Here is a 14,465-nt window from a genome sequence, read left to right as displayed (position 1 = left end):
AAAAACCATCACTGAGAAACCTGATCAGAGCTGATACTCCAGACTCCAATACCTGTGGCTTCAGATCGAAGGTCAGCTACTTCTAGTCTGTGTACCTTAAATAATGGTCAGAGCCTCAGTTTCCTTGTCTGTGAAATGGAGATGCTAGCACATAATCAATTTAGAGGAGTCAAAGGAATAATAATTGAGACACACTTAACCGCTTTGGAACCAACCCTTATTTATTAAAGCTGAGGATAACACCAGCATCATTGACATCCTGTTATCAACATCCCTCCATCCTTCCTGAGCCTCCTGAAGTCCTCAGGACCACTACCTACAGCCACACACTGCCCCACAGTTTCCAAGACAAGAGGAATCTGGTGCTGCAATGCCAGATCCCAGCCCTGCCCTAGGGCTCCTGGGTGGCAGAAACTGGCATCAAAAGCAGCAGGAGGCTGTGCTTTTTCCAGCAGCCAGTACCAGCTGAGTTGGTGGCAGAAAGCCGAAACCTGGCTCCCTTTTCTCTGGTCTAAATGTCATAACAGTTGGCGAAACACAGGACTACAAGAAAGAGAAATCAAAGTGTCTGAGATAGCATCGAAGAGATGCTGTGCTGAGATACTGTTCCAAGAGCTGGACAGGGTGAAAGCCATCAGCGCGGGTGATTGTTATCCTTTCATGGTTATTGGTGGGGCTCCCTTCAGCAGCTCACTTCCAGCCAGAATGTAGGCAAGAGACTCCAGGCAGCCAGAGAAGTAGCTGCTCCTGGAGCTTCCTCTAACGGCAAACAGGACACAGGGGCTCAGAGGTTCAGAAAACCCACGAAGGTGGCAGAGGAGAGGCCTGGCTTCCTCAATCTGACCCTTACTAAGGGCAGCTTTTCTCCAAGACCAAGGGACAGATGCCTGGAGACAACTCGGACAGGACTTGTGTAAAAGCCGAGTCATCTCCACAACCCATCTATGGCCAAAACCACAGCTTGCCTTGGACTCTCCTAGGTAAAATTTTAACCCCTGCCATTTTCTATTTTTTTAAGCTTTATGATAGACAGAAAAAAAAAAAAAACCCAACAGTAACGAAAACAACAAACAAACCCCACAGGTAAAAATTTCACCTAATCTTTAGACTCACCTTGGAAGTAGGTACTTATTTCCATTATAGAAAAAGAGGAAATACGCTACCAGGAGTTTAAAATGGGTCACAGCTGCAAACTAGCATGAAAGTTAGTTAGGACTGGACCTGGGGCCTCCCCTCCCCTCCCATGCTCTGTGAACTGAGACAGGCCACACGCTGGTACCAGCCACGAACCTGTTAGTAGTTCACAGTTTAATTCTAAACACGAAGAGTGACTTTTTAAGGAGATTCCCATAGGGGCTGGGGATGTAGCTCATTTGGTAGAGTGCTGCCTAGCATGCATGAAACCCAGGGTTTGATCTTCACCATGGAATAAACCTGGGGCATGATGGTGCATGTCCATAACCTCAGCTCTTAGAGGAGATAGGGAGGGGTAGCAGGATCAGAAGGTCAAGGTAATTTTCATCTATGCTAAAGAGTCTGGAGCCAGCCTGGGATACCTGAGACCTTGTCTCAGAAGAAGAAGAAAACAAACAAACAAGCAAACAAACAAACAAAAAACACAAAAAATGACATCCACAGCCATTTGACGGTGTTTAAGAATAAGTTTTAAAGATTTGGCTTTCATTTTACATATCTTATCTCATTTTTCTAGATACCCATTTTGAATCTATTTTGCAATGTTTTAATCTGTAATTGAGCTCAGGGACTCCACGGTCCCTTGGCACAGCTTGTTCATGAAGCCGTGAGCTGGCTGGGCTGGGCTGTTACACAGGTGGATGCTTGATGCTTTTGGGACATCCCTGTATCTTACTCGAGAATCGACTGATCCAGAGCTCAAGGAAACCTTGGACAGATGCCCAGAGCCACCTACCAGGCATGGGAAAGCAAGCCCTCACCCCTTACTAGCCACAAAAGACTTGATTAGAGGTGCTACAGCTTTCACGCGGGTTATTCCAGCCCTCATTATGAGCCATCAAATAAAAACAGCGGGCGAGAGTCTGGAACATAGCACTGTCTTCAAAATAAGCCTTCCAACATCTGGCCACCCTCCGAGAGAAGTTTGTTTTCTGTTGGTTCTTTCTCTTTAACTTTTCATGGGTATGGAAGGACAGAGCAAGCCCAAAGACCAGAGCTCCCCATGCAGCTAGACCTGTTAGAAGAATGCAGCTTCCTAACCTACCAGGCAGGCTGGCCCTGGCTAGGCAGAGAGAGTTTAATGCACGGGAAGCCTAGGGTGAATTCTAGGTCCACGGTGCTCAGTGCCAAGTATCACTAGGCTCATTAAAGTCTTTAGTCTCTGGAACAAAAATTAAAATATCTGCCTCCACCTCTGTCCCCTCCCCTGCAGAGTAGGTTAGCAAAACCTTTGGTTTCAGAGGGAGGAACCAGGCAATGTGGTGTATGACATAGCCTGGTCTAGCACCAGGCCAAAATAGAGACCTAACTCAGGAGAGTTTCAGGAGCCAAACTGGGTGGGATAGAACTCACCCCTTCTAATGTACACATGGGTTTACACTTATGTTCTCACACACATACTGAGCACCAGGAGCTGGTATTGGTGTTGGGGGACGTTCTATGCACTGGGAAAGCTGCAGGCAAAAGGAAGCAAGACTCTGTCCTATGACTCTAATATTTTCTAGTTGGAATGGAAAACTAAATTATTTATGAGTAGATATGTGAGCTTCAAGTGGTGGCTAGTGTTTTGACTAGAACTGAAGCCACAGGCAAGAACTCGAGGAAAGAGATGGGAGTTCAGGTACACAGCAGGCTTGGGAAGGCCTGTCTAAGTGCCAGGACCCAGTCAGAGCATTCTGTCTCACTTTCTCCCCCAAGCACCATACTTACTGAGCTCGGAGATGCTGCCCACACACGTGGCCAGGAGTGACTGCTCCAGTGTCCGAAGTTCCAGCTGAGCATAGGCATCTGCTCGCTCATCGTGGCCCAGGGACCCACCATTGTAGGGACTGAAGTAGGCAGGGAGAGAGAGGACACCTGTGAGGGAACAAGATGGAGGAGTCACACTGGGAGAAGAAACTCTGCACGCCATATCACAGCTACTGTGCTCAGGGCTCAGGGCTCCCTGTCCTGACTAAGTCACAGGACAAGCCCGACTGAGCCTTGGGAATGTGGGTCTTTGCTCTGCCTAGTGCCTCAGAGGTCATAAAGAGAGAGAAGTGGACCAGTTCTCCTGGGATTTTACCAATATGTAGACAGAAATCGGATTTGCCAAGGAACTGGCCTATAGGCTCCGGGGCCCCTTAGCATGCTTAATTGGGCCAGAGTGCTGCTTTCAGGGTTCTGGGGTGACGTGGAGACATGGCGTTTTCTCTATAGCACTTATGCTTCCTCAGTTTGGATGATCACAATCCTGCTCCTCCAAAGGCCAGCTGCCTGCAGCATCTTCCCCCTTCCCACTCAGTCCATTTCTTCTCTAAGCTCAGAAGGCCAGGAGACATTACTGGAAAGGGATACTGCCCTCTCTACTTCATGAGTGGGACTGTCCCAGCCCCTGGCCAAGTGCAATTAGTGTTTCTCATTAGCACTTCAGCAGCAGAGAAGGGAGCTTCAGAATCCATCCCAGGGAATGCCAGCTTGGAAATCTCTCCAGCTCACTGTGCAGTCTTCCAGCATACACCAGGAAATCAGAACCCGTGGCAGGGGAACGCTCACTGCAGTCAGCCTCCAGCAGGAATTCCCAAATTCTGGGGAGTTGCTACTTCTCTGATGGACTGTTCAAGCCTCTGCCTAGCCTTTGCTTATGTGTTGCTTACAAAAATAGCAAAATCCTGCCAGTCATTTTCAGAGAAAAATATAAAATTTCTTGAGAAACTGGGAGGGTTTGTAGAATGTGGCAAGACTAAGAGTCTCCTCTCTGGCATGCAGGGATGTGACAAGGACACGCAGCAGCAAGGGATTCTAGGACAGTCCTCTGGCATTTATAAACACTGTGCTGACATGTGATCAGCTACATGAACTTGGGTGGGTGACTTGGGCTTTCTGTTAAGTGGAGACAATGGCGGAGGAACGTAAATCGCTTTCTCAGGCACACAGCAGGAGTAGGAGTCAGGTTCAGTTGCGACAGTCCTAGAATGTGTAGCCTTGACCCTCTAGGAGTCTAGTCAGTGAATACACCACCAAAACTCACGCTGCTCCTGTTCTGTGGCTCATGTGTGTGTTGAGCACACAGCTGGATAACTCAAGGCCCTTTCACTTATGCATGCTCCCCTCTGAGCCTGTGACATTTCCCTCCTGAGGGGCAAAGGCATGGGGGCAGTCCTCCCCTAACCTGGGGCCCTTCCTGGTTGTGTCTGTCTAGATCACCCTGCAGGTACAGTGATAGTTCTGTCTAGCCATCCTCCTTGGTGCTAGAGTAGCTAAGGCTAGCCCCACTACGCCTCCCCCATCCACATCACAGCCAGTATTGGCTCCACAAGACCTAAACCAAAGCACTTCCTCAAATGTTTATTTCCATGGGAGGAGAAAGAACTGGGCCATTCTCTAAACCTTGCTGGGTTCCCTGCAGCACACATCCTAACAGCTGAGTAACCAACACATCAGGATGAAGTGTTTAATGCTTTAAACATTAAAATGAGTTAAACAGAAGAAGAGCCCCAGTCCTAATAGCCGGGTGGGGGTGGGGTTCCTGCGGCAGCCCAAGTGCAGACCAGCATCTCCTCCTTTCTCCTTTTTCATTGATAGAAACAACACTGGGACATGTGGATCACATTTGCAGTGCTTAAGGCAAGGGCACAGGAAATTCAGCTGACTTGTCAAAGGATTCCCAGTGAGAACTATTATGTCACTAGATCTGGTAACAGGAGCAGGCAACTCTGTTAATAGCTTCCTAGTTTGTCAGTTGTCTGCCATTCAAAGGAGCTCTCACTTAATATTGTGGCAAAAGTAATTATGAGCCTGATATTAATAATCAGATAGAATCACAGCTTTGGCATGAATACGTTTTGCTTTTTAGAAATTGTTCTCTCTCTTCACTCTCTTTCTTCTTCTAACAAAGAAAATAATGCAGTCAGGATTAAAGCTGACTTAAAATTTTTTTCATCATTTATTTTTATTTTTATGTGCACTGGTGTTTTGCCTATATGTATGTCTGTGTGTGTCTGTGTGAGGGTATCATATCTTGGAGTTACAGACAGTTGTGAGCTGCCATGTGGGTACTGAGAATTGAAACCGCGTCCTCTTGAAGGACAGTCAATGCCCCCAACTGCTGAGCCATCTCTCTATCCCACTTTAAAATGTGTATGTAGAATGTGTGTATAGGGCATATGTATGTATGGTACATGTACACATGTACACATAGGTTTGAGTGCTCTTTCATACTTGGAGGTCAGAGGAGCCATCCTGTGTCCTGTGCTATCACGTTCAAACTTATTCTCTTGAGACAGGGTCTCTTACCTAACCTACACAGAGAGTCCCAGTGACCTCTTGGGTTACAGGCACATTTGCAGCCACATCCGGTTTAGTATGGATTCTGAGGTTTCAAGCATAGATCCTCATGATGCACAGCAAGCGCTCTCTCTCACTCATGGAGCCGGCTCTCTAGTTCCTGATTTATTGATTTTGTGTGTGTCGGGCACTGTGACAGCAGCTCACACACATTATTTCACTTAGTCCCTTGGACTTCATGGAACGCTATGCTCACCCTTCTTACAGAGATCATCAGAAACTGAAAATGGGGTCTCGGTGTGAAACTCATCACCGAAGAGACTCTGAGCTGCTGAAATGAAATGATATTTTCATCTTGGCCATCTTGGCCATTTAGGGTATCTGGAAGGAGAGGGGTCTGTGTGGCTCTAACGTTTCTAGGAAAGAAACTCGAGGTAAGAACAAGATATGATGTACTCTGATTCTGTCTCTATTTCTGTCACTGTCTCTGTCTCTCTGTCTCTCTGTCTCTCTCTCTCTCTCTCTCTCTCTCTCTCTGTGTGTGTGTGTGTGTGTGTATACAGCATGTGTGTGGAGGCCAAAGAACAACCTTAGACATCAGTTCTCAGTGTCTTCCACACCTTTGGTCTGCGTCAGGTTCTCTCTTTGGCTTGAACTCTGCAGATGGCCAGGCGGCCAGCAAGCTTCCAGGCCTCTCTCTGCCCAGCTCTGACTCATTCTTCTCCCTTCTCTCCTCTGCCATCAGTCACCAGGCCGTACTGCTTTTACCACCTCAGTATTTCAAAAACTGGTCACGGCCACTGCTCCTCACGCTGGCCTCCCTGTTCTCTGTCTGTAACTCTCTCATACTTCCTTGCTGTCTGTATGAAGGAATCCAACTGCCTTTGTCCAGGTAAAACTAGACAGTATCTTTCTTTCCTTCTCAGAAACATAGGGGTAAGAAGTGATTTTCTGCCGGTAAAGTGGCAAAACCCTCAGCATGTCCCCAGCATGTCAGGAGTTGGGAAGCCCAGCACACAGGAGTGTTACTTCTCTGAGCTACTACATTCCAGTGCTGTTCTCTCGGCTGACTCTAGATCACCGGTTGGGTGGAGACACCCCATTTTCTTCCCAGTGATTCTTCACTAGTGCCCAGAGAGGGTGGTGTTGAGTTAGGAGGGAAACTCCACCCTGAAGCCTGGGAACCTGCCTTCTCACAAGGAGGTGCCACCCAGGAATTAAGCCTGGTTTCTGCTTGCAGAGGCGCAGTCTCTCTCAGGTACATGCCATCCCAGGAGCAGAAGGGCAGCACACCATGTTGACAAACCAGAATTTCAGTTCAAAGGAAAAGAAGATGATTTCATCTGCTTCTCTGAGATACAGGGCTAATAGGAAGGCATCTCAAGTCCCCTCTAGCACTTGAGGAAGCCCCTCGAGACCTCCCCCCATTTACCGTTCTAGTACTTAAGTGGTATTCCAAATGGTCAGCAGTGGAAAGAAACAGAACCGGTGACTACTGATTTCTCTGTGGTCACTTCACTCACAGTCATAAGAGCATGTGTGTGCTTGCGTGTGCATGTGTGTGCAAATATGAGTCTGTGTGTGTCTCTCTGTGTGGAACCATCCCTCAACCTACCACTTTTACAATATCAAATATAAAAATGTCTTTTCTGTGTGGGCCTGAATGCCGTTTAGATTTTTCAGACACTTCATCCCAAAGCCAGCAAGGCTGCAACATAGCTTCCCTTCCAACCTAATAACCCATTACAGCATTCTCCCTAGACTTGCAAATGACTCCGGTGGGGTCTGTGACTGACGCACCCTTCCCCTGCTCTGGACCCTCACCACCTACCCCACATCCTTCAAATGAAGATAAAGACACACAGAGTTCCTTTTTTTTTTCCCCCTGCTGTTGTGAGGACATATGAGGCGCTGGGGGCTTAGGTGGAGCTCTATAAGCTTCTGAAAGCACAATTTATACCACCCCCAAATGGTATCCTAAAGGCCTGTAGAACCCTACTCCCCTGGAAAAACTGTTTCTACTCTTTGATTTGGATTTTTCCATGGAAGGAATGGGTAAGGAGTTGATGTGGTTGGTTTTTGTTGTTGTTGTTTTGTGTTTTGAGACAAGGTCTCATGTATTCTAAGCTGGCTGCAAACTCCCTATGTAGCTGAGGATGACCTTGAACTCCTGCCTCTATGTCCCAAGTGCTGGGATTATAAGCTTATACCACTATGTTTAGCTTGAGATGAAATTTTATATATAGAAATTTAACACCCAGTTGTTGTATATTAGTCATTCTGGGATGAAGCACTAAGACGCAAAAGCATGAATATTATTCAAAGAGATTCAAATGGGGCACAAGGCAGTGGAAAGTAAAGCCTTACTGAATGCTATTTATCCTGAGAGTTTCAGCTGGGAGGTGAAGGCATGGGTGCCTCCTGAAGCAAAGGGAAGAGGAACAAAATAAGAAGACGAAGTAGAAAGTAGCTTGAAATATGCCTGGAAAACTGTCAATCATTCATGTAATGCAGATGACTCATCAAGAATTATCAAACGCACAGCTAATGCCTGGGTCAATCTATCTCACTGAGATCTGTGACAACCAGGAGTTCAAACAAGGACAACGTTCTGAGACAGGGAGGGAAGAGTCTTTGTGTGTGCATACACATGGAGCACGGTGTCCAAACTGAGAAGAACCAAATGCTGACCAGCAGTGAATACCAAATGGAAGCAGGCCTGTATATCTTCTATACTCCATGCCCATACAAACTTAGTAGGGCTCACCCTACTAAGATCTACTGGTAAGCTATGACTGCAGTGTCTCATTCTCCTGTGGGACACAGGTCCACATGGGCTGGGCCACTTGGCTAAAGCCTTGTTAGCAAATGGCAAAGTGGAATGCAAACTGAGCAGCAACCACGCTGTCTCTCCCCATCTCTCCCAATCTCTCCCACCTTCCCTCCCTCTCAGTATGGGAGACTGAACCACCTAAATGATAGGCAAGTTGCTCTACTTTTTGGGATAAGCGTCTCATTAACTTTCCTAGGCTGGCCTTGAACTTGTGATTTCTCCTGCCTCAGCCTCCAAAGAAGCTGAGATTATGGGCCCCTGCCACCAGGCAGAGCTCATGCTTCTCTTCAAAAATTTATGTTTATTGCATTTATTTATTTCGTGTGAGTATATGTGTATGGGGGGGGCAGTGGGACTGATCTTTCCTTGACACGTGTGCACATGGAGGTCAGAGAAAACTGTGGGTTCTCCCTTCCACCATGGGGGTCTCAGGGATGGAACTCGGAACTGTGTAGGTCCTCAGACTTGTAGGCAAGATCTTTACCCACCAAACTATCTCACTCCTCCCACTTTCTCTTTTAAGGGCGGAAATAACCATCACCGCCTGGTGGATACCTCACTCTAGCTAAATCACTGGAAGACGGTCTTCCTGTCAGGTTTTGTGGGGGAACTAAGCAATGAAATAAAAATGCACAGTTACAACTGTCCGAGTGTCTCACTTCCTCCTGAGGAAAAGAACAGTCAAATGCCAGGCTCACTTAGCTAGGGGCTGAAAGCCTTGTTCTGCCAGAAACTGCTGACGTGGCTATTCTTCTCTCCCTCAGTCTCTCAGTGAAGCCCAGACAGGGCAAGGGTCTGCAGAGGAGGAAAGGGCGAAAGGAACACTAGACTGCCCCACAAAACAGTGCTAGTGATTTTGAGAGTCCCCTGGAGCATTCTGACACTTCCTTCCATCTGGGTAGACATCATTTGGTTACAGACAACACAATGGCTGCTCATGAGGAAGCCAGCCAGAGGAGACCATGGGATGTGGCTCAAGTTGTCTGAAGCACAAACTCAATTCAAATACAGTCTCTTTACTGATGCTGGCTTCTTTGCAAGTGATTAAGAGAAAGCAGTTTCAGCCTATGCATCAATTCAAAAAATTACACCTACAGGTGAACTCTGAAAAACCAGCAAGAATCACAACCAGAGCAGCTTGGGACAGAAAACCAACTGTGAATTCCTGAGCTTTTTCCTTGGAAAAAGGCTCTGTGTTATTTTGAATACTTTAAGAGATTCTAGGTGGCCTCTCTCCAAAGGATTAATGTAACAGAGCAAGAACTCAAGTGTGCCAAGAAGCACAAGGCTTGGAATGACCTCTTAAAAAAAAGAACACTATCCCATAACCATGGTGCTTTTACCACGTTCTGTCCTTGCCCCATGGAGGGAAAGCACACTTATTCCTGTGGGCTACTTTTATGAACAACACATTCAAAACACACACTCAGGAAGCAGGTATAGTGCACACACCTGTCATCTCTGTGCTTTGGAGGCAGTGGCAGGGTTGTGGGTTTTAGGCTAGCCTCTGCTGCATGAGCTCCAGGCCAACGTGGGCAACTTATTGTCTCAAAACCAAAAATAAGCAACCAAAAAGACACACATAGGAGAATCTCTGTGAGTTTGAGAACTATATAGTGAGTTCCAGGCCAGCAAGGGATATATTAGGAATATATTAATACATGAATAAAGAGTGTATCATATATTATTCTTATACTAATTAATGATTTTTATATAAAAAGAATTAAAATGAAATCTGTCTAAATTGTAGAACAGGACATCTATGTATATCATTTGCAACAAAAAAATTCAAAGTTGATTCTTTATGATTTTATGGCAATAAAATGTGATCAGGCTTGCTAAAAGACATTCTTAAGTAATAATTTATATTCAAAACAAATGTTTATGTTCCTATTTTTTTTTCTTTTTTTTCCGAGACAGGGTTTCTCTGTGTAGCTCTGGCTGTCCTGGAACTCACTCTGTAGACCAGGCTGGCCTTGAACTCAGAAATCTGCCTGCCTTTGCCTCCCGAGTACTTGGAGTTGCTATTATTTTTTATCATTTTTAATTATATGTATGTGTGGGCTTGTACAAGTGAGTATGGGTATCTCTGGAGGCCAGAAGATGGCCTTGAATGCCCTGGAGCTGGGGTTAAACTCTGTTGTGAGCCACCTGATATAGGCGCTGAGAAATGAACCCAGGTCCTCTGCAACTGTTCTTAACCTTGGAGTCATTTCTCTGGGTCCTAGTATATTTTTGACACTTTCTGGACACTGGGGAACTATTATTTCACAGTACAGGCTATGCCCTTATCTTCACGAAGATGCCATCCTTCAGTGGCTGAGAAACCTACCTATGTTTTCATGTTCTTTGAGAACACAGATTTCAATGATTCTTTTTCACCTTTCTAATTTCTCCAAGCAATTCTGGGTGGAAGAGTTTTTCTCAGCTTCCTCAAATAGGACTACTTGATGTATGCACTGATGGCAAATTTACATGGATCAAATGATCTGGTTCTCACTCTGGGTGAAAATTTCTCTTGAGGGCAAAGATGGTTTCTTTCTCAGGAGTGAGGTCATCTAACATTAAAGACAGTTCTTATTGGACTGTAGATTTTAGGGTCCCCCCCCATTGTTCAAGGTGTTTTTAGACAAAACCATTATTAGCACAACCATTGCAGGTTCGCAGAGGGGGTCAGCTCTATGTCACTACTCTAGAAGGAGATCCAACCTGTATGCACCATCCGCAGCCTCTGCCTGCTGTGTCTATGCTGGAGACGGGGTATCAGTCACAGTCCTTCTCCGTGGCCTGTGCAAGCTACAGTACACTGGGATCTGGAGCAATCCTCACAGCACTCAGCCAGGCTTACAGCTGGGGACAAGGACCCTGGCCACAGCCCTACACTGTCTACAGGCAGGCAGGCCTTTCCATCCTCTTATAGGAAGTCATCCTGAGCTGCTTGGGTAGGGAGTGGTGCTGCTGAGCCTAAGAGGGGAGTGGGCAGGGCCTCCCAGTGTCAGCTGGTACAGAAAGAGAAGGATGCAAGGGGCTGTGCACCTAGATCAAGTACGAGTCATTCATTTCTTGGGGAGTGAAAAGCACCAATTATCACAAGGTCTGGGGCAGGCGGCCAAGGCAGCTATTCATAGAACATGAATGTGTTAGTCAGAAATGCTGTACACTGGAGCCCTGCTTAGGAAACATACCCGCTGCTGTGAGCTTTCCTTCTACTTCCAAAGGAGTCTGACCGGCGTGAGTCACAGAGATCAGGGTTCCGAGCCCAGCCTGGCCACTTACTAGCTGTGTAACTCTGAAGGAGTCACTTCACCTTTCTGACCCCCAGTCTGTTCATCTGTATCTTCACCTAACAATGGCTGAGTTTGAGGACTGAAAGAGCTAAGCACGCAGTGAAAGGCCTAGCACACAGCGCGTTGTAAGTAGGAATATGTGTAATGAATGGCTTCAATAACTTCAAAGGTCATGAGACTAACACCATCAGAGAAAGGGCCTGAACCCACAATACTCTGTTATTTTGTACAGACCATGACAATTCTTATTCATAAATAATCTTGGCCTATGCATCACAATTGCACAAGATGGGTCATTTATTCTACATTCATTCATTTCTTGTACTCAAAATTACTAGTGATGACCTGCCTGTCAGAAACTGTTGTATTCTAGGAACAGACATAAAGGAGAAGGCAGGTCATTTACCCTCAGGAGCGTGCAGCCTAATGAAGGAGGGAGACTGTATATCTGCTGAGTCAGCACTGTGCCCAGCGGGCTGCATGGAGTCCTGCATGGAGAAGGGAAACAAGCTCTGAGCTGAGGCACCCAGGTGCGGGGGCTAAGGAAGGCTTCCCAGAGGTGGCAACACCTCAGCTGCTTGGAGGAAGAATCAGGTCTTGCTGACCAGGTTGTGGGGTTCCCTTATCTTTGCCCTCACAGGTGGCTGCCACTCGTACCTGCCCTGTCTGTGAATTCTGAGGATCTGAATGCTGCTCCTCATGCCTGCATGGCGGATGCTTACACTGCCGAGCCATCTCACAGCCCTCGCTTTCCTTTCTGAGACAGGCTCTAACTAAGAACCCCAGGCTGGTCAAGAACGTTCAACCCTCCTTCCCTCTTCCTCTCAAGCGCTGGGATTATCGCTGTGTAAGGCCACATCTGGCTCACTTCAGTCTCCTCCATGTATTTCATGCATGGCTAGGCCAACTCTTCTTAGCTATGGATGGCATCTCATCTGGCTGGATGTGCCATCGTTTGTTTACTCACTCACTCCGCCACTCTCATGGTCGAGCAGTTGTGGAGAAAGTGTCTACAAACAGCCGTGGGCAGAAGTTTTCAATTTCTCTGGGGGGAAATACCAAGGAGTGTAATCACGGAACCATCTGCTAAGCATATATTTAGATTTTCAAGGAAATTCTCACGGATCCACTGTGCACTCCCAGCAGCAGTGCATGCGGGTTCCTTCATTGACTAAATCATCTCCCTAGTCCCCCAAAGTTTGGGATTTTAATGCAACCAGCTTACTTTTCTTTCATAAGAATTGCGATTTTGGTGTCACATCTGAAAACTTGGCCACCCAAGACCCAAGGTCATCTTGTTTCTTTTCCTGTTATTTTCAAGAACTCCTATAGTTTTGTATTTCTCATGCAGGACCACAGTGACTTGCTCCCTCATGAGGCTGCTTAGACTGGAAGCAGGCCTGGGCTCTGAGAGGAGCCCCAGGTGCCTTCAGCTTTCTGGCTTCTGGTCATGCACATAGGCCTGTGTCGCCCCGTCCTTCTGGGAAAGCCAAGACTAGGATGCTTTGCACACACAGCCTGCATGGGAAGGTTCACGGTAGGGGAAGAGAGAGCCTGGAGCAGGCCTCTTGGAAGGGCAAGCCTTCCCTGGAGAGTGCCTTTGTCCTGCTGTCCTGGCACAAGAGGAGCTCTGGTCTGACTACACAGTGTGAGTGATCGTTGTCTACTTCTGCTGCAACTTTGGGCTTTGGCCTGAAGCCCCTTGCTGTCAGTTTTACAAGCTCCTATTTGTAGCCTCACATTAGGCTCATTAAAAAGCTGCTCCCTGTGGGGCCATAAATGCACATGGAGGAGCGGAGAGTGAGCTTGGGAAACTGCCTAGGATCTGCCCACCAACACTGAAGAGGACCTAATGGAAACAGTGAATCAGTACCTTCTGGCTGGAACTGGGCTGGCAACTTGCCAACAGCAAAGGCAGCCTGCAAGCCCCTCCCACAGCTTGCTTTGGCTTCCGGCTTTGAATGAGGCAACCTGATGTCTTGTGGAGTATGGTCCTCTAAGCAAACAGATGCCATCTTCACCATGTTCTCTGTACCTGCCTGCAAGTGGCACTCATGACTGATCGTGTATTGGGCCTGTGGACTGTTGATTTCCTCACAGGAAGGGGTGGGGAGGACCACTGGCCCCTGTACCTGAGTAGTAGGAACTACTCTTCCTAGTCATTTGTATGCAATTCTGTCCTAACTATGTGACCTCAGGTCTTGGGGAGGGGTAGAGCATATAGCCTGGGAAAGCCAGCTCCATCTCCGCAGCCATGGGGAGCCATTGTCTATGCTGGGTGAGGACTTTCCAGCGCAGCTACCTTGGAGTCACTCACTGTGGCGGTTTGAGTTATATGTCCCTCATAGTGTAAGGTATTTAAACAATTATCCCCAGGTAGTGCTGTCTGAGTAGATTTAGGAGGTGTGGCTTTGCAGGAGGAAGTATGTCACTGGGGATTGGCTTTGTGAGTTTAAAAACTTGGGGCATTCCTGGTTCACTCTTTTGGCTTACTGCTTGTGGTTTAAGGTGTGAGCTCTCAGTTCTTGCTACAGCCACCAAGCCTGACTGCTGCTTCCGCCCTACCATGACTGACCCTTCTCTCTCTGGAACCATAATCCTAAATTAAACCTTTCTTCTGTAAGTTGCCTTGGTCATGGTGTTTTAATCACAGCAATAGAAAAGTAACCACACACCTATGTTCTAGTACCCAAGCTCTGCAAGGAAGCCCACGATGCTCAGTGGTCCCCAGGGTGAGCGACTGGGGAACTGTACTCTGGTTTGTTGTTGGGGCCTTATCAAGAGGGGGAGATACTGTTTACATCTGTTTATATCTACCAGGGAGGAATTCTCACAACAAATGGAATCTTTCTTCTACTCCTCTCAGCTTCTTATTTTTCCTTCCT

General features: G+C 47.0%; 1 protein-coding gene across 1 annotated transcript in view; it reads right to left on the bottom strand.

Annotated features, from left to right (window-relative positions):
- Abtb2 (ankyrin repeat and BTB (POZ) domain containing 2) overlaps window positions 1-14,465 on the bottom strand; it is a 152,114-nt gene that overhangs the window by 36,628 nt on the left and 101,021 nt on the right. The window contains exon 2 of the mRNA NM_178890.3: window positions 2,905-3,051. Within this exon, the coding sequence (NP_849221.2) occupies window positions 2,905-3,051 (147 nt within the window). The remainder of the gene's footprint in view (window positions 1-2,904; window positions 3,052-14,465) is intronic.

This window comes from Mus musculus, chromosome 2 (genome assembly GCF_000001635.26).
Source record: "Mus musculus strain C57BL/6J chromosome 2, GRCm38.p6 C57BL/6J".
Lineage (NCBI taxonomy): Eukaryota > Metazoa > Chordata > Mammalia > Rodentia > Muridae > Mus > Mus musculus.
Note: the sequence above shows the minus strand (reverse complement) of the source record. Positions and strands in the feature narration are given on the sequence as shown.